Source organism: Cryptomeria japonica, unplaced genomic scaffold, assembly GCF_030272615.1.
Source record: "Cryptomeria japonica unplaced genomic scaffold, Sugi_1.0 HiC_scaffold_13, whole genome shotgun sequence".
Taxonomy (NCBI): domain Eukaryota; kingdom Viridiplantae; phylum Streptophyta; class Pinopsida; order Cupressales; family Cupressaceae; genus Cryptomeria; species Cryptomeria japonica.
Window position 1 is genome coordinate 1,341,371 of NW_026728835.1, and position 20,031 is coordinate 1,361,401.

The window sequence follows — 20,031 nt, forward strand, 5'->3', positions numbered from 1 at the left end:
TTACTAGAATGTAACATAGAAACTCATGAACCTCTCAAAATTGATTATTTAATTATTTAGATGAACTACTCACCAATCATTTCTTCTTCATAATATTTTTAGCATTAGGCTCATCCAAGCAAATTAAATTTCTTGAGACTAAATTTGAACAATATTTGGTATTCACACAATTGGAATGCTCAACCTTGAAGGTAAGAGCTGATTATAAATAACAATTGTTCCAATAAATTTGGTATTATAATGGACAATTCTGAGTACAATTTACCCTAATCTAGAATGCCAATATTTTACTGCATTGCTTATATTGGCAAACAATTCTAGATGAAGATGGTATTCACACAATTGGAACGCTTAGTACTCAGCAATCAAAATACAACATCCTGCTGAAATGCAAATTGTGAAAAACAATAATCTCTGACTATTCTAAACTACAAACACATACTTCAAGAGTTAACTGTGAAGGGATCATTCAATCTGGAACTTCATGTGTGGTTATTTTGTGAAGGGATCATTCAGCCTGGAACTATAAAAAAAACTTCTTCGATCTACCAAATTCCACTTGAAATATTGAGATAGCAACCTTGCAACATTCATGGATCAGAAAATAACATTGTTTTGAAACACCCTATAATCTCAACACAAAGAAATTGTGCTTGAATAGTTGGCATCTATAAATTAAAGTAGATTGTGTAAAAGTACTCCTTTCAAAACAACAATTTAAGCATTATAAGAAAATTATTGACTAAAGTACATTGTGTAAAAGTACTCTTTGAATCTCTTTAACCAGCTGATCTATAACAGTCCCAAATTATCCCAGCGATCGTAAGACCTACACTCCATAGTCACCAATAAAATATATGTCTTCCTTGTAAAAGAAGAAAAAACAAAACGGGCTACAATATTTGGTATTCACACAATTGAAATGCTTAGTACTCACTACTCAACAATCAAAATACAATATCCTGCTGAAAATATAAATGGCAAAAAACAATTATCTCTGACTCTTCTAATCTACAAACACATACTGCTGAAAATGCAAATGGTGAGAATACAGAGTATTTAACTTTCAAATCTACAACTATTTCTTTTCTTTATACTGATTGAAAGAAAAAAAAACTACAACTGCCTTTAGAAATCATTCTCCACCAGACTGCTCTCTTTTCTCCTTTTCAAAATGCTGTTTTCCCTTTCATCAATTTCTTTGGTCTCAGTTGTTACCTCCTCCTGGAATCTGACTTTCTTTGCAGCGGAGGCGGGTGTAGGTTTTTCTTGTTTCTCCTTGCCTTGGCTACTTGTATGCCTCTCATTTTTCGACTCCTCTCCTCTCTTGCGCTTCTTCGTTGAAATGGGTATTGAAAAAACCTCAACAATTTCATTGTTCCCTCCCCCCTGCCTATTATTTGATGGCGCGGTTTTCTCTGAAGAAGCCACCATGCTGTAAAATGAAAGATAGGCGGGGAGGCTTTTCTTAGTAAAGCAAAGACAAACACAATTAGAACGCCGTATGGAGAGGCTTTTCTTAGTAAAGCAAAGAAAAAACACAGAACGCCGTATGGATGAAAATTAATTTGAAAAGGAATTGATAAGATTTAGTTAATATTATTGTAAAGGTTAAAATAATGTATTTTAATAATGACTTTTTTTTTAATCTCTTTTATGAAATCATAGTCGTAATAATTTTTTTTATAAATTATTTAAATCATATAGAAGATATAATTTATATAGAGTATATAAATAAAGATAATGCTCTCAGATCTGTTCATGGGTTAATCCTGTTTGTAAGAACTTTGGAAACAAGGAGGATATTTGGTTAAAACCCGAACGAGGATGGGTTAAGATCAACTATGACGGGGCTTCTAGGGGTAACCTGATACTTTTGGAGCGGGATGTGTAGCTTGCGATGATGAAGGGAAGGTTCTTTTTAAAGGAGCAAAAAGACTACAAGATGGAATAAATAATGAGGCAGAGGTGCAAGCAGTTTTGTTAGCAGCTGATTTGGCAGTAAACATGAAGGTTTCGAAAGTCCATTTAGGGGAGATTTGCAAGTTGTGGTTAACGCAATCATGAAAGGATTAACCCCGAGTTGGAGATTAAATAATTTTATCACATTAATTTGCTCAATATTAAAATCTTTTCAAGATTTTTGCATCTCTCATGTAAGAAGAAGTGGAAATGCCAGTGCTGACGGATTGTCCAATGTGGCATGTGATTTAGCTAAGGGAGAGGTGAGGTGGTGGGATGGAAATGATAGTACCATTCAATGGAGTTAAGATAATCTTCTAAGTACAGTACCTTGTCATACTTGAAATGTGTGAAATGTATTTCTTTTCTCTTTGTTCGTGTGCCTAGGCTGGCTCAAGTATTACAAGCAATTAATGCCAAAATCCTTTGCATTGACGGCGGGAGTTGGGAGAGCTTCATTTATTGTTAGAATGAGAATTTGCATTTGTTCATTGTGGCAGTCGAGCGATTTTGGTGGTGGCAATAGTGCTCTCTGTGTAGAGTTAGGCGATTTTGTGGGGAGTGCGATATGGAAGCCAATTTCATACTCAAAACAACTAAGCTTATGCTTGCTTTTCGGGGTTTGGTTCCTTCAAAATGGCTGCAAAACATGTTCATTCTGAAGGACCTGTTCTTGAGGGTTGTTCAACTAGTTCTTGGTGAGGAGGTGGTTGTTATCGAGCATAGATACAGAACAAGGGTGGTTATCTACGCCTTAATTATGGTGTGGGGACTCGAATTTGCTTATTCTCGTGTGGAGGTGAGAAAAGTGATGACGATGATAGCGCCAAGAGATTATTTGCTCAATATGGAATCTTTGTTGGAGTGGGCAGTCCTGGGATGCAGCTTTAATGTTTCGGAAGGCATTCCGGAGGAGCACGTTGAGCTTAGAGGCAGGCATGAATTCCTTTTCTGAGACATCGAGAAGAAGTAAAAGCAAGATTTCAGGATGATGCGAGGAGAGGTTGGGAGGGCCTGATAATGTACATTCAAATCATGGAATTGGAGGAGATTATCACGCAAGCGAAGGAGGAAGCTAGGGTGGTGGAGGAGGAACAAAGGATGTGACCGATAACTAGGCACCTAACTACGGAAATGGCCAAGCAGAATATGTCGCAGGTTAACAAACCGACTGGTGAAGTGAACAGGGCTAGGGAAGTTGCGAGCTCATCGAATGCAAAGGCGGTGAAGAAAGAGAGATAAACATGCTGCAGGGAAGGGTACCTCTTCATGCCATTTCTTTTTTATGTTAAATTCTTGTTTTGAAAATCTGAACTTTCAGTTAGAATAGTTTGAATAGTTTATGCCAGTTTTTTGTCTGGCACTATGTGTATGACATTCTCATACTTGTAGATGTGGGGTAGGGTTTGTGCAGACTATGGGTTTATGGATACTTTTTTTATGGGTCGTTTGGAGTCTTTTATGGGTGACTTTTTGGGTGGTTTGAGGGATATAATCCAGATGAAGATGTACTGTTTAGTTTTATTCAATAAAATACAAAATATTACTGATAAATAAAAAGAAGATGCTTTGAGAGTCTTTTGTTCTCTTTGGTCTCTCGTTTGAAACTTTTAACTTTGTTTTATATGTAGAAATGGTCTCATTTTACTCGCTGGGCTCTGGTCTCTTGCTCTAGTTGGGCATTTTTTCCTAATTTTCTTATGGTATGCTTTTCATCTTTTAATGTTTTATAGACTTCTAATGTAATATTATACTATATTTTAAATATATTCCAGCTATTGCCCTTTATTGATAAAATAAAAATAAAAAATTATAAAGAATATATATTGTAAATTTATAATCAAATATACTTATATAATCAATTTCTTTATACAAAAAAATCAAATCTGAAAAACATTATTTTGATCTTTTTGTTTCATTTTACATGAGACATGACGTAAGTTGTGAATAATTCCTTGAACAAAGAATGTTTGTAGAAGAAAGTGAATTTAATGTGGTGATGAAAGCTCCCTAATTAACAAACTAATCTCTCACTTGATGTGTCAAATACTATAAATTGTAAATCATTTATTTCTTTTTTAATGTAATATATTATACAAAGAGTTGAGAACATGAAGTTAGAATAAATCATTGGCACAAAATACCTAGTGAATCAAAGTTGCAAATAACTCGAGGCAATTCACTTCCCTTCTTTTGAGTGAAATGCACTACTACATCGTAGCAAAGAACATGTCAACATTGTAAATATCTCAAGGTCATATAAACTCAATCATCCTCACAAGATACTACTACTAGAATACTATGATACTACTATCAGGACGCTATTATATTCATTTCTCACATTCTTCAATTCATACCCTCCAATATATCACTTAATGCATATTTTACTATTGGTGTAACCATTGCACCTCCATTTGATGCAAGTGCTACTAATAATGAGTAGCTTTCAATCTAAAATTGCCTACCTACCTCACAATGGCATTCAACTTAAAAAAATTAGAAACCATCATGTTGTAAACACCCACTAAAACAATTAGTGAGCATAGTTGATCGAAACGATAAAGAAGAATAGTGACCAAAGTAACATATCACAAAATGTTTTTGTTTTTTTTAAGTTGAATAATATAATAATTTTTTATATAGAAATCATTTATTTATCACTAACATCAAATCTTTGAAATAAAGAATAGGAAGATTCATGTATTGGGATTTGTAGTAGGAAGATTCATATATTAAGATCTATAGTATGTATAATATAATCACAATCAAAATCATTTTTTTTAACACTTTACAAAACAACCTAGATTTATCAAATAGAGTTATATCAAACATTTTCCATATAATTACAAACACTATAGGATTGAACAAATGGTTTACACTAGCAATTGCACCTTGGTGTGCAATGGGTATGACGAAGAGGTGTGGAAGGTCGATTAGGATTAATTTTTGGTCTATTGGTTGCATACATTTGCATCACATGAGCTCAATCAATAGACAATTTAGAAAATGATGTTGTTTGTGCAACAAATTTAACAATTACCTTTCACATGATTAGTGAAGTCTTTCGATTTGTGCCTCCACATTTGATGCATTGGTGATGTCATCTTGTGTGTCATTGTTCTTATCTTGATACCTTGTGTGCACATTGGTGTGTAATGCACAATGTGAATGTCACGTACAATGCAAAAAAATTGTTTGTTCAATGGTTTAATTAATGTCTTGTGTGAAAGCTTGGGGCATTATATTATGGAAAAAATTTAAAAGGAGGGAGATGGAGATACAGGGAGAGAGATGTATGGATAGAGAGAGGGAAACATGTTTAGAGATAGTCTATAGATAGAGGGAGAGATAAACATAGATGTAGAAATGAAGATATAAGGAGAGAGGAAGAGGGACAAAAATAGATGCAAAGAGGCATTGGGAGAGGAATATATATATATATATATATATATATATATATATATATATATATATATATATATATATATATATATATATATATATATATATATATATATATACGGAGATAGAGAGGGAGAGATAGAGAGATATATAGGAAGAGGGAGGTGAATGTGTGTGTGTGGGGCAGGGGGGAGGGAGGGGAAGAGATAGAGAGAGTAATATAGATGGCTAGGTAGACTGATGGGGAAATAAAGATATAAAGAGATATATGAGGAGTGAAAGGGAGAGAGAAGAAGAGATAGGGATATAAAAAAGAGATATGGAGGAAGGGAGGGAAGGAGTGATGGGTGAGTTAAAGAGGGGGAAGATAAAGAAAGAGTGATAGGTAGAGGAGGTAGAGAAGTAATAGGGGAGAGGGAGAGACATACCAATATATAGAGGAAGAGGAAGAGATAGAGAGATATATAAATAGTGAGGTAGGGTTGGAGATATATAGATATATAAGGAGATATAGAGGGTGAGAGAAAGAGAGAGATGATTAGATGGATAGAGAGGCATACAAACATAAAGAAGTGGAGATAGAGAAATAGAGATTGAGAGAAATAGAGGGAGATAGAGAGAGGTGGAGAGAAAGAGGGTGATATAGATATATATGGGAAGAGAAAGAGAGAGTTATATGGGAAGAGAGAGAGAGAGAGAGAGAGAGAGAGAGAGAGAGAGAGAGAGAGAGAGAGAGAGAGAGAGAGAGAGAGAGGAGGGGTAGAAATCTAGATATATATAAGGGATACAAAGAGAGCGAGGGAGTGAGATGGGGAGAGTAGAGATCGGGTGGAGGGAGAAAGACAAAGGGAAAGGAGGGAAGATATGTAGAGGAGGGAGATCAAGAATAGGGGAGAGAGAGAAAGATGGCCCAATATATAAAGTGGGAGAGATAAAATTACTGGGGGAGAGATGTAAGGAGATAGAGGTAGAGAAGGAAAAAAAGAGAAGGAGAGGGAGGGAAGGGAGAGGGAAAAATAACTTAATAGATAGATATGGAGGGGAGTGATATGGATAGAAGGAGATATATAGATATGGAGAAGGATAGGGAGGGTAGGAGAGATAGAGTGAATAAGAGAGAGGTAATGAGATAGAGGAAGAGGTAGGGAAATAGAGGTAGAGAGATATGGATAGAAAGAGATAGGGAGGGGAGTAAGGGGGAGATAAAGATAGTAATAGAGAGGTAAAGATATAAAGTGAGAGAGATGTAGAGATAATAAGTTATAGATAGAGAGGGGGGAGAGACGGGGAGATAGATATAGAGGGCACATTAATGAGAGATAAAGGTGATAGAGACAAGTAATAGAGAGAGGTGGAAAGGGGAGACAGAGTGAGATAGAGACAGTGAAGGAGAAATAAGGAGTGTTTGTGTATGAGAGAGAGAGAGAGAGAGAGAGAGAGAGAGAGAGAGAGAGAGAGAGAGAGAGAGAGAGTAAAATTGAACATTCTGGTTGAACACTGATTCACCCCCCCCCCCCCCCCCTCTCAGTGTTCTTGGATTCCAACAACTTTTTCATGTTAAGCATCATTGTTGCAAAAATTGGTTTTCCCTTTACCTAAAGAAGAGGACCTTGAAGATGAACTAGGGGAAGAGGAGTTTCCAAATGCTTCCTCTATATGTGAACCCTCTTAGAAGGCCTCTCCAAATAAGTACAAGCAGTGCAAGAGGGTGAAGCCCTCTTCTTCATGTTATTAGGTGGCTACGGCCGGTATTGACCTATTTTGGTTTACTTTTGAGTAGCAAATAATACTGTGGTGTTGTGATGTTCTTTGATAAACTTTACTTTAGACTTCTAGTATAGGGATGTTCCCTATATTGTGTTGTGTTATTTTCGGGATGTATGGCGTTGCAGCAAAGACTTGTTCTCTTAATGGCTACGATTTTAGGATGATTGGCTTTCTAAACATATACACATTATATATATGGATAAAATTTTAACATTAAGGTTTAGATATGATATTTTTGCATGCTTTTATGGATGTTATGGTAATGGTAGTTTTGACATGGTTTTGGTTTTGTAGACAAAATATTAATCTTCGATGTAGGTTAGTTTTGAATTTTGCATGATTTCATTGTTGGGTCTCTTGAGCTTTTCTCAGAGACTTCTTAGACATTTTATGTCTATTGAATTATGCATTCTCTCACTAGTATATGTATATATATGCTTAGTCTTTCTAGGTATGATGATTTGTCTTTTTAGAGATAATCTATGCTTAGTCTTCTCTTGGTCTTGTCATATACTTTTAGCTTTATTTCTCGTGGTCTGGGTCCAAGTTGCATTCTTTGTCTAGTTAGTTTTGAATCTTCTCTAGTTCCAGATTCATTGTCCTCTTTCACCTTTCTACTTTAATGTATCCTTGTCGTGACTGGTTTTGTTGCTTACGGATATGGGCTAAACATCGATTTAATTTTATTCTCTAGAGAATATTTTGATAGGACAGCTATCTGTTGACTAACCTTGGTAGAATAGTAGTCTTTGGCTATTTCCTCGACAAGGTTGGCCTATACTTTGGATTGGGATTGTTACGAAATTTTGGTTGATGAAGAGACTAACATCTAAACATTCTCACCTTGATTAGATAAATATTTTGGGAATGCCTTCTTTGACTTTTCATGGCTTACTTGGATACTAATGATGAGCTTAATGGCAGGACTCTAAGTAAAGGAATGACTAGTTTCAGAATGCTTATTAGTTAAGATTGTGAGTAATGATTATGCATTTAGTATTGCGAATTCAGGTTATGATGGTAAACAGATGCTATTAGCGAGCTTACTTTCAGTACTAATTTGTGTGAGGAAGATAGTAGGATAGTTGGCAGGTCTGAACTTTGCTCGTATCCGAATTAAAGAAGCCTATTTCTGGAAGACAAGATAGTTGATCTATTCCTTTAAGATGATACAAATATCTTGTAATAATCAAGAAAGATGTAATTCAAAGTTTAATGTCGATTGTATAGCTATATAGAGGCTAATCGCCACTATATGTAAACACCTAGTATGTTTCTAGGAATTGTCTTCCTTGGGCAAGACCGAAGGTTTTCTTTACCCGGTTCTTTCCTACCAATGCCCACATTGAATCGAGTTGTAATTTTTTAAAAAAGATAATAAAATTATTCGGCCAATGGCTCATTATCTATAAAAAAGAAGAAGCTCTAATTAAACAATAAATCAAATAAACATTAATCAAATCAAATCAAAATAAATATTAAATAATTAAACAATCACACATCTCCAAATAAATAATCATAGACTCACATCACCCTATGCCAACAAAGGGGACAATCACAACTCAAGACTCTAACATTAACTTGCACTGTGGCACAACTAACAAGGTATGCAGCTTAAACCTAGAGTGTGTGAGGGAAACTATGTCATCTCCAACAACTTTCCATTGGGATAGAGACACGCTCAGACCTATGAAGCCAAGTGGAGTCGATGTCTAGTACCTACAAACCTGCATTTAACACTAAACACAACATATACAATACATACACATCATAATAAACAAACATGTGATAGAGAATTGCGATGACACATCCTGCTCGCTATGAGTTATATGACATGGTCTCTACTCACGAAGACAATCACACAATATAACATCAAAACATCGCATGGAAACATGATCATGAAATAGGGTTAGCACCATTATAACATCATGTCATATAATCCACATGAACACTGAACACATATAAATCCATGAGTCATATCGTATAGCATATATCCACATAGAGTAACTAGCATCATTGATGACATCTAAGAACCAATCGTATGTCTAAATAAGTCTATTAATGCATAAATCAAAATGCAAGTCTATGAGAGGCACTACAACCCTAACCTTCACAAGAAACCAAAATAAAATTAACCCTAACTTTAAATAAACCCAAACCCTAAACTTAACTAAACCACCAAAACAATAAAACCCTAACCCTAAAATTAATTAAATATACCAAGTTGAACCCTAACCTTTAGACTAAACTACATACATTCCTAATCTTCAACCTAATTCAACAATAAACCGAATTCGACCATAAACCTAATACTCAATTAACATTGATTCTTATTAAACAATAACCTAATTAAATCTAATTGACACCTAAACCATAATGAACTCTAACTTTAATTGTAACTCTAATAGTAAACCAAATTTAACTCTAATAATGAACCTTATAAAATCTTACTCTAACCTTATATCAAATTGAACCTTCATGTTGCATAAAACTCAACTAAACCATAACACTAATCTAAATTGAACCCTAACAATAAACATAATTAAATACTAAAAAAATTGAACCCCTAACCTAAACTAATTTAAATACCAATCCTAAAGCATATTGAACCCTAACTATAACACAAAATTAATTGAACCATAACCCTAAAAAAATTGAATCCCAAATGTGAACCTAATTATAACTTTAAAATATATCCAAGTTAAATAATAATAATACTAAACCTAATTGAACACTATATTAATTTAAACCCTAATTGTAAACCTAACAAACAATAAGCCAAAATGAACCAATTAACATTATACAAAATGGAACCCTCAACCTAAGCCAAATTCTACCTTAAACCAAATGAAGATATTTTTAAAAAAATCTCAATTATAAATATTCATTCTTTACAAATTATTTAAATAATTAATTTAAAATAAATTTATGGACTTATAAATTAATAAATATTTATTTGTTTAATTTCTTTTGGGTTGCGATGCTACTAATATATATATATAAAGAAAGCCAAGACATATTGAGGCTTTCATTATATAATATATCTCAACAAAATAGAAAAATGAAAGCCTTGATATCTCTAGGCTTTCTTTACATATATATATAAGCTAGTATATTTATATTTAATATTCTATATAATACAACATATTTTATTATATGATGATACGAAAATTTATATAATATAATATAATATTGTGTGTTTCTATCTATATATATTATTTTATAGTTTTTGAATATGGGAAAACAGGCTTTGATGGGCCCCTGAAACCTAGTACAGTCAAAAATCAAAAGATAAATTTTACAACACACCTAAAAAGACATATATTATTTTATAGTTATATAATATAACATGTAATAATATTATATTATATTATATATTACTATTTATTTTTAGGGGGAAAAATTAAATAGTATTATAATAAATTTAGGTGTGTAAGTTATTATTTTTTATTTTTTTAATAATTTTTATATTTTGATACTAAAAGTTTTTACTTTCTTTTTAAATTTTAGTTTTAATACCTTCTAATGTATATTTTCTCATCGATAATAGTTATATTTTATTTATTTAAACTAAAAAGTACATTTGCATCAAACTTCCAAAAAAGAAACCACTCCCCCAAACCATCCCCAACCACCATCTAGTCTTACTGTCTAAAACCATAGTTTTTCAAAATGTATACTGCTCAGACCCTGCCCCACCCCCACATCATCCGTAACAGAAATTCAAAATACGTCATGCCAAAAGTTGGTCGAAGAGTTTATCGTTTAGAAGAAAATAAAGTTTTAAGTTTATCAACTAAAAAAGAAACATCTAAACAAAAAGATGTGCTCAGAGGTACCCTGATTCAGTGAAATCCTCATCTTCCCACAGAGGTGTTTGAATCTCTAGTTCTTGCTTCTGCATCTTCGGCCACTAACCCTCGTGAAGCTGGTCTTTCTGTCTCACCATCACTCCCACCCGCCGCACCACCCACTACACCCTGTCTTGCCAATTCCGCTAATAATTTTCGCGTAATCGGTCTCCTGTATCTCATCTTCTCTGCCAATCTGACATCCCCACCCTCCTTTCGAATTACATCTTCGATATCCATAATCTAGACAAACATTGTCAACCCTTCCCATCCTCGCTTCGCGTCTTCTTTAAAACAAACTCAGACTTCCTCACGGCGGTGAACGAATTGAATTCACGAGTGTCTCACCCGCAACTCCCCATTCTCCTCTGGGATGCCATCAACAAGATTGAAACCCTACCCCGACACAACCCATTCCAGCAGGGACTCCAAATTTAACATGTACTCTTGTGGAATGATTTTCTTGAGAAATTTTCTCACTTCCTCACAGGTACAACCCAACTCTAGTCCCCATGCCATGTTAAAAGAATAAATATCTCTCTGCATTTGTATCTGTGGTCGATAACCGCCACCTCTTCGCCCAAGACTAGTTGAATTGCCTTAAAAAATAATGGATCTTTTGCAAGAAACATCTTCTCAAGCTTCTTTAGGGGGATGGGCATTCAAAAAGATGACATTAACTTGGAAGACTGTAGAGTGAAATTGGCTTCCATTTTGGTACTCACTAAAGAATTGCAGAGAATTCTGATGTAATCTGTCAAAATTTGTCTTCACCAACTTATCGACTCTTCTCATTAAATGTGCGAGCATTCCTAAATTAGTATTCAATGCAACCCACTCCACCATCGTCACCATTTTAGAAAGTATTCCACAATAAATGCTCATTAACTCGACCTTACTCAGAAGAAAAGTCAGTTGTCTGACATGAAATTTGAATTTTTTGATGTACCAACTTGGCACGTAGCCTTAACTCCATCTCACTATTTCTTTTTTGCAGTCATGCCACCTCACTTCCCCTAGCGCGAGCTCACACACTTCATTCGACAGCCCATCCGCAATGACATTTCCTCCTCTTTTCACATGCGAGATGCAATAATTTTGGAAAGATTTCACCTTTTCACTTATATTGTGTACATATTTATTCAATTTCCAGCACGGTGTATAGCCTTTGATCAAGGCCTGGACTACAATTTGGGAGTCACCCTCTAGGTGTACCTTCATCAACTTCATATTTGCTGCCAGTTCAGCTGATAGTAAGGCCGCGTGAGCCTTTGCCTCATTATTAGTGTCATATCATAGCCTTCTTGCACCTGTAAAGAGGATCTCCCCTTCATCGTCACAAGCCACACATCCTACGCCTGAAATCCCTGGATTACCTTTTGACGCCCCATCAAAATTTATTTTCACCCACCCCCTCTCTGGTTTTGACCATTTCAACGTCTCCCCATCCAAAGGAACATTCAAAGGATTAACCTTGGAAACCCATGAAAGGGTCTAATACCTTCCAATATTAACTTAGAAGATAGTTTCCTTATATTTTATTTTCTCTCCTTTTTAATATTAATTAGTGTTTTTATTTTTTCATCTTTACATTTCTATTTGTTATACATATTTATTTTGTTAATACTAATCTATGGTAAAAAAATTATATTTTTATAGTATTTTATAATTAATAAGCTTTTATTTTAAATTATTTTATTTTATTTCTTTAATTATTAATTTAATGTAATCTCTAAATTTTCTATTTATCATAATAAAATTAAGTTATTTATAATTTTTGTAATTTATTTTGATAGTATTAATCTACAAATGTTTTGTGCATTCTATTTGTAATCAATTTATTAATTTAATAATAATAAATACAATGATTTTCAAAGCACAAGGTTCAAAAAAGTTGATTAATTAAAAATAGAGCTAAATTATTTAACTCCTTATATTAAAATTAAACCAAAACCAGATTGAAACCTACCCTTTAATCTAATTTAACATTAAACAAAATTAAACACCAATCCTATCACTAAAACAAATATCCAACCTTAAGATGCCACTAAACTGTAAGCAAAAATTAAACATAAATCATATTAAACCCTATCCATAAACTATAATTAAAATTTAACCCTCTACCAAACACTTAATCAAATTGAATCATTATCCTAAGTCATATTAAACCCTATCCCTAAACCTAACTAAACACTAAACCAAATTGGACATTAATCTTAACCCTTGACCAAGTTTAACCCTAATACTTAACCAAATTGAATTGTAAAATAACAATATACATAATTGAATATTCACTTTTAAAATAATTGAACATTAAATTGAAATGGAATGCCAAACTTGAACCTAATTTAAGACTACACCAAATTAAACACTAATACAAAACCAAATTGAACCCTTAACCTAACACTATATCAAAATCAACCATAACCCTAAAGCATGTTAAACCCTATCCCTAAACCTACCTAAACATTAAACCAAATTGTATTATAACCCTAATCCTTAACAAAATTTAACCCTCATACTAAGATAAATTGAACTGTAAGCCTAACACTACACATGATACACATAATTGAATGCTAATTTTTAACATAAGTAAACTTTAAATCAAATTGAACATTAATCTTTAACATAATTTAATACTAAAAGAATGGAATACTAACACAACCAAATTGTAACCCTAATAACCTTAAACATACTTAAACATAATTGAATGCTAAAATAACCCTAAACAAAATTGAATAATAAACCCAACTCAATGATAACCATTACTAAATTATATTTACTATTTTCAATTATAAAATAATTTAACATTTTTATTTTAAATGATTTATTTTAATTATATTATTTATTTTAATTAATTATAATATTATATTATTTAAATTAATTATTAAATTATATATAATTAAAAAAATGGGAATGGGCCTCAGCGAGGGCTACGAGGCCCATTCCCCTTCTTTTAAATTATATTTTTAATAATTTTTTAAGATTTTTTTTTAATATATATAGTTTTTTAACTATAGTTTAATTATATTAAATTTTTATTTTTTAATTTATTTTATTTATATTATATTTCTTTTCTTTTTTTAATATATTAATATTAAAATAAGTAATAATATTGATATATTATTATTTATTTATATAATAAATTAATTTATAATTATTAATAAAAAATAATTTAAATTATTTTACTTTCTAATACTAATAATTTATATTGAGTTGATAATTGATTAATTATTATTAGTAAGCCACAATCCATACAATAGGTCAAAAGTTGTTTCTTGATTAAATAAATATTAGTGTTAGAGATAGAGTTAGAGTTAGGTTGGGATTAGAAATGGTGTTATGGTTAAGGTTAGAGTTGGAGTTATTATTGGGATAGAGTTACAATTAGTGATAAGATAGGTATAAGTTTAGGGTAAGGGTTAGGGTTAGGGTTACAATTAGAAAGTGTTAATTTTAGAATTAAGGTTAGGGTTAAATTTACAATTAAATATAGAATTAGGTTTAGGTTTAGGGTCGCAATTATAATTAGTGGTAGTTTTAGAATTAGGGATAGGGTTAGAGATAGATTTAGAGTTATGGTTGGGGTTAGAAATAGCGTTAGTGCCAAGTTATGGTCTGGTTAGTTAGAGTTAGAATTAGTGTTCATTTTAAAGTTGGGGTCAAGGTTAAGGTTAAGGTGATTTATAAATAGTGCTAGAGTTAGGCTTAGGGTTGCAATTGGGATAAAATTATGATTGGTGTTAGAATGTTATATAAAATTATTAAAGATATATACACTAAACTTAAAATTAGATCTAGTGTTAAATTTTTATAATGTATTAAAGTTATATATGCTAGTGTTAGAATTTGTGTCAATGTTAGTGTTATAATTTTATATAGATTGTTAAGCTTTCTTTTTGCTATGTTAAAAGACTACTGATTTATTAATTGAATATTTAAAAAATAAAAAAAATAATATATATATATATAATTTAAAAGATATCAAAATATTAAAAAAATTAAGAACACCGGCAACCAGGGAGAAAAAGGCGGCAACGACAAGCCCAATAAAACACGGCAGAAGCGAAAAAATGCAAATGCGGGGGCCCCACCATATCCAAAGATTAGATTGCATTGCAGAGGATAGGCGATCTAGCTAGCCTTGCCACCCACAATAACATTAAACTAGCAATTGCACTTTGGTGTGCAATGGGTACGCCGAATAGAAGATGGTGAAATAAAAGAACAACAATAAAAACATTCTATGGTATAGTATAGGTCCTATGGAATCAATGAAACAAGATTGTGATGTTACAATTTGTAGTATATCCAAAAATGAAAATATGATCAAATGGAAAAGCAATTTGGTAAAATAGAATAAATTTTTAACAAGTTAGACCATTTCAATGATTCATTGTATCAAGATAATTATTTAATGAGCAAAATTAAGTAGAATCAATTAAAACAAGATTGAGATGTTAGGATACATCAAGTCTTTAACCATGTAAAGATCATACATATTTTCAGCAATTGTAAGTGTTTGAAATAAATGATAGGTAGATTGATATGTTAGGGCGAAACCATTCTTTTGATGATTTCACACGCTGTTACAAAACACAAAAAAATTGTCAAATAGAGTTTTTTAGAGCATAGTCCATATAAGGACAAAGAGTTTTGGTTTGAACAAATGTGTGAACATGTTCTGTTTTAGTACAGGGACTTGTTTTTAATAATTTTGTGAATGATCCACTTATAAGAAATTCTGATGTAATAAAATAAAGGAAAATGAAATTTGGAATGGAATGAAAACATCATTTTATTCTCTAATTTTAAAAATTCATATAAGAATGGTGTTTGTTGCTTTCAAAAGCATGGGAAAGTTAGAAGATTCAATGTGATAAGGGGTTGAAGAGCAAAAACTTGGAGTTGTTGTACTTATGTATGATCTGTTGAAGAGTTTGCATTTGACAACGTTGTTAGTCATTCCTCTTCTTGTTTTCGCCGAGCAACATATGGGCTATGTTGTATACATGAATATCTTTGGAACGTGAATGTAGGGTGTATGCGAAGACTTGTAAGGTCACAAACCCTTGAAATTGCTGTGAATGTGAGCCCTTGGCGATCAGTATTGCCGATGTCAATTGTTGCTCTTTGAAGTGTGAGGCCTTGTGCTTTGTGAATTGTTAAGGCCCATGCCATTTTTAGTGGTAGCTGACGGCGAAGACCACGACTAATTGGAACAAGAGGGATATTTTTTGGGTTGTTGTGGTCCCAAACTAGGCCAATGTAATTTTTGAATTGAACAACAACAAATAAGGGAAGTTCAGGTGGTATTTCACCACCATTATATACAATTTCTTTGACTTGTCCAAGTGCACCATTGACAAGTCCTGTTTCCACCCACAAGTTTGTAGATAACATAACTTCTTGGCCAATACATAAGAGGATCTTAGATTCAAGTTGTTCCTCATCTGGATTTGAGCATGTGAATCCCCTGAGTTGTTCTGTAGTAGAAAGGGCAATAGGTTTTGCCATAGATAACAACATGCGTTTGTTATGTAATGATACCATTTCATTTGTTGCAAATAGGTGTGTGGATGATAAGAATATAGATTGCTCTGCAGAAGAAAGCGTTGAATTTGACCGAGACATTAAAAGTTGCCAGTTTGCAATTGTAGGTTCTGCATTTCATAAATTGGAGAGAAGTGCACGAAAGGCAATTTGAGTAGGTTGCTCTCCAGTTTGACGAAATGTTTTTTTCAATGTTATAACTGTTATGAAGCTACGCCATAATGTCCCTCCATATGAAGTTGAAGCATACATAGGTATGTCCTTGACAGGTGGTAGTTGGCCCAAGTCACCAAAGAGAATGATCGAGCGTCCTCCAAATTGGAGCTGGTTATGGGCAGGGAATGCCTCACGTAACCTAATATCAATGCGTTGTATTAACTTTGGACCAATGAAGCTCATTTCATCAATTATAATGTAGCGAATGAAGTACATGCTTTCTTGGAAGCTTGCCAATATTTGTCCTTGTAGAGGGAACATTTCTTTGATTGGAATTCGGAGTGTTGAATGAATTGTTGATGCTTGTATGTTGAATGCCGCAACTCCTGTTGGTGCGAGGAGCAATAATGGTGATTGTCCAGTTGGTGCTGATCTTGTGAGTGTTGACTTTATGCTTTTTATGAGGTGCGACTTTCCTGTGTCTGCAGTTCCTTGAACAATAATTTTCAATGGTGGTTGCAAACTATTACCATGTAGATGTGAAATAACTATATCATATGCCCTTTGTTGTTGTATACATAGGTTATTTTGGCTCTACTGCTGGATAACATGCTGGGGTTGAAATGTTAGGTGATTGGAGTGTATGAAATTTGTAGCTATTTGTTTTTCTTGTGGACTGGAGTGATGTTCCCCCCAGTCATGGTTCAAGTCAATATCACGTTGGCCAAGGATATCAAGTTCATCCAGGTGAATAGGAAGTCCTGGGTATGAAGCTGACAATACTTGCCATTCATTGAGGATGCTTTTTGGCATTTGTTCTGCATCGCTTGAAGGAGTGCTAGTATTGGATTTTTCATCTACTTCTGGAGGCGTGCAATGTACATGCCATGGGTTGTAGTTGTGTAAGAACCTTTGCCACTGTCCTTGAATTTCATCATCTGTTGAGCCGAAATCCATTGCAATGTTGCGGAATGGGTGGTATAGTAATAGTTCACTCCAACAAAATGCTTGATAACTTTTTTCTTCCTCTGCAGGAATGGTTGTGAATCTTGGGGATACTCGAACTATTACTGGTGTGGCTCGCTCTTTCCATTGATCATGCTTTCTTGATGCATTGAAGGACCATTTTTGAGTTACTTCAATAAGAGACATTCTCTCTAATTGTATTGGTCGTGCCATGTAAGAGGTTATATAGTTTGGATATGTGGTTGTATCTGTGGATGTGATTGGTACGCGTTGGAATTTTTTTTTGTTCACATTTAAAGAAAAAAAGGTTCTGCTACAAATGGAGAGTGGTAGCTTTAGCAGAAGGTGGCAACTTTCTTGGGCACCTATATCACGATCCACAAGGTTGTCAAGAAGCATTTTGCGAAAAGCATTAGGAGCTGGTTTATCGGACTCAAAGTTGGTTGATATTCGAGATAACATTGCATGGTATGTTTTCGATTTGTTTTTAGCCTTAGCTGCATATTTTGCAATATATTTGATCACAGCATGAATTGAGAGAACAGGTTGGCAATCTACATTGGCTCTCCATATTGAGAGTATAAATGGGTTGTGAAGATCTAGGCGGTCATCATTGCGAGCAGGGGTGTACGTAGGCTGGCCATTTGCATCATTAGAAAGTGATGACTTTTCTTTAATGCTCCAAGGGGCTTTATAATGACACACAAGAGATGTCCCCTTCCTACAAAGGCAGGTTTGGATAGTACACTTTGTATGTCTTTGAACATGATTGGCCAATTCATAATAGTGAATGGAAGGATCACTTGACACTATCATGCTTGTGTCCATCAAGCAAGGGTCATCAACAATGGATCGGTGGAACACTTGGTTTCTCAATTCAAGACTTCTTGGGTTCCATGCAGAGACATATTTATCAATGTAAGCAAGTGTATTTTGTACTGATTGAATGTTATTGCATTGTAATTTCCCAATGTCTGGTGCTTGTGGTAGCCATAGGAAACCATGGATATGTGCAGAGCCTCTATGTTGCCATTCATACCTGGGAAAAGATTTTTTTAGAAAAAAATAAACAAAAAAAAGAAGAGTAAGAGTTGATGGTAAAATTAGAAGGTTGCAAAAGTTATACCTATACCAGTAGTCATTTGCGCCAAGAAGTTTTTCCAAAACTTCTTCACCAAATGCAGTAAACCTGTGATGCATGTACATTGCAGTAAGGTGTGGATTTTGAACTATATTTTGTAACCTCCACCTAGCTGTTGCATATGGATTTGTAGGTGTGGTGGATGGCATGATATCATGCAAGTCGGGCCATTTTGTATCAAGCGCACTGAGTGTAAAAAATAGAGTTGGACAACCAATTTGGATGACCATGTCTATAAGTTCCCCTCTACGTTGATTCCAGAATGGTTTTGTTCCACGATTTGACAAGCTAAAGCGCATTAGTTGATCTGCAAGTTTGTCATCAGGCAAGTCCTTTAATCTGTGATGAAGGTCAGAAATTGTTGTAGGCATTGAATCATCAAGTTGTTTGTGGAAAAATAAAGATGCGGTGGCTTGACTTCTATGATGCATAAGTATATTCAATATGAAGTACCTAAACCTTGGGTGTTGACCAAACCTATTATCATGGTATCTTAAAAGATGGAGAGCATACTCATGTAGCTTAACTTCTTTGAGACGTTGTTGTTTGAATGCAGCTATACCTTTAGGGAACAAAGTAGGGAATGACATTACAAACAATCCTTCAGTAGTGTATTCATTTATAGGAGATGGGGAAATGGGTGGCCATTGAACTATATGAGTTGGGTGTCCTTTCTCTAGTTGTAGTAAAGAGCGAATTTCTTTGATCTCACGCCGTGCAGGTGGAAGATTTGCCACAAATGAATTTATCATTTGCAAGTTCTCTATCAATGGATCATCCTCTGTAACATCTTCTTGCATGGAACTTAGATCAATGGGATCAGGATATGAAGTTGTTGCATATAGCAGGTCAGATATATTGGTGGGGTTTATGGGTAAAGATGTTAATGCTAATTCATCTAATTCTACATCTTTGTAGTATGGTTCATATGAAATCTTATATTGTAATGCCTCATGGACACGTCCTCTACTAACATAGAAGTTGTATTGTTGTTGGCCAGTGTTTACCTTGTTTACTATTATCATGTCTAGTCCATCTATACGTCTGGGCAAGTGGGATGCAATTGAAGAAATATCTTGAGGAAAACAAATAGTGTGGCCACTATATTTTAGTTGGCCTCCTCTTGCATAGGTAACTTGAAGGAAATGGCTAATCCTTGCTATCAACATCTCCTCAACTTGAGTTAGTATTTGCAAACATCGAGGTTGTTCACCAGGGTCCATGTTGTTCCAA

The 20,031-nt window shown here is 33.9% G+C and overlaps 1 protein-coding gene across 1 annotated transcript; it reads right to left on the reverse strand.

Annotated features, from left to right (window-relative positions):
• Positions 1 to 16,652: 16,652 nt before the first annotated feature.
• LOC131028544 (uncharacterized) lies at positions 16,653 to 19,823 on the reverse strand. Its single transcript, XM_059214871.1, has 3 exons — positions 18,784 to 19,823; positions 17,479 to 18,696; positions 16,653 to 17,214 (listed from the first exon to the last, which is right to left on the reverse strand). The coding sequence occupies exons 1-3, from the start codon at positions 19,821 to 19,823 to the stop codon at positions 16,653 to 16,655; spliced, it is 2,820 nt and encodes a 939-aa protein (XP_059070854.1).
• Positions 19,824 to 20,031: the final 208 nt, after the last annotated feature.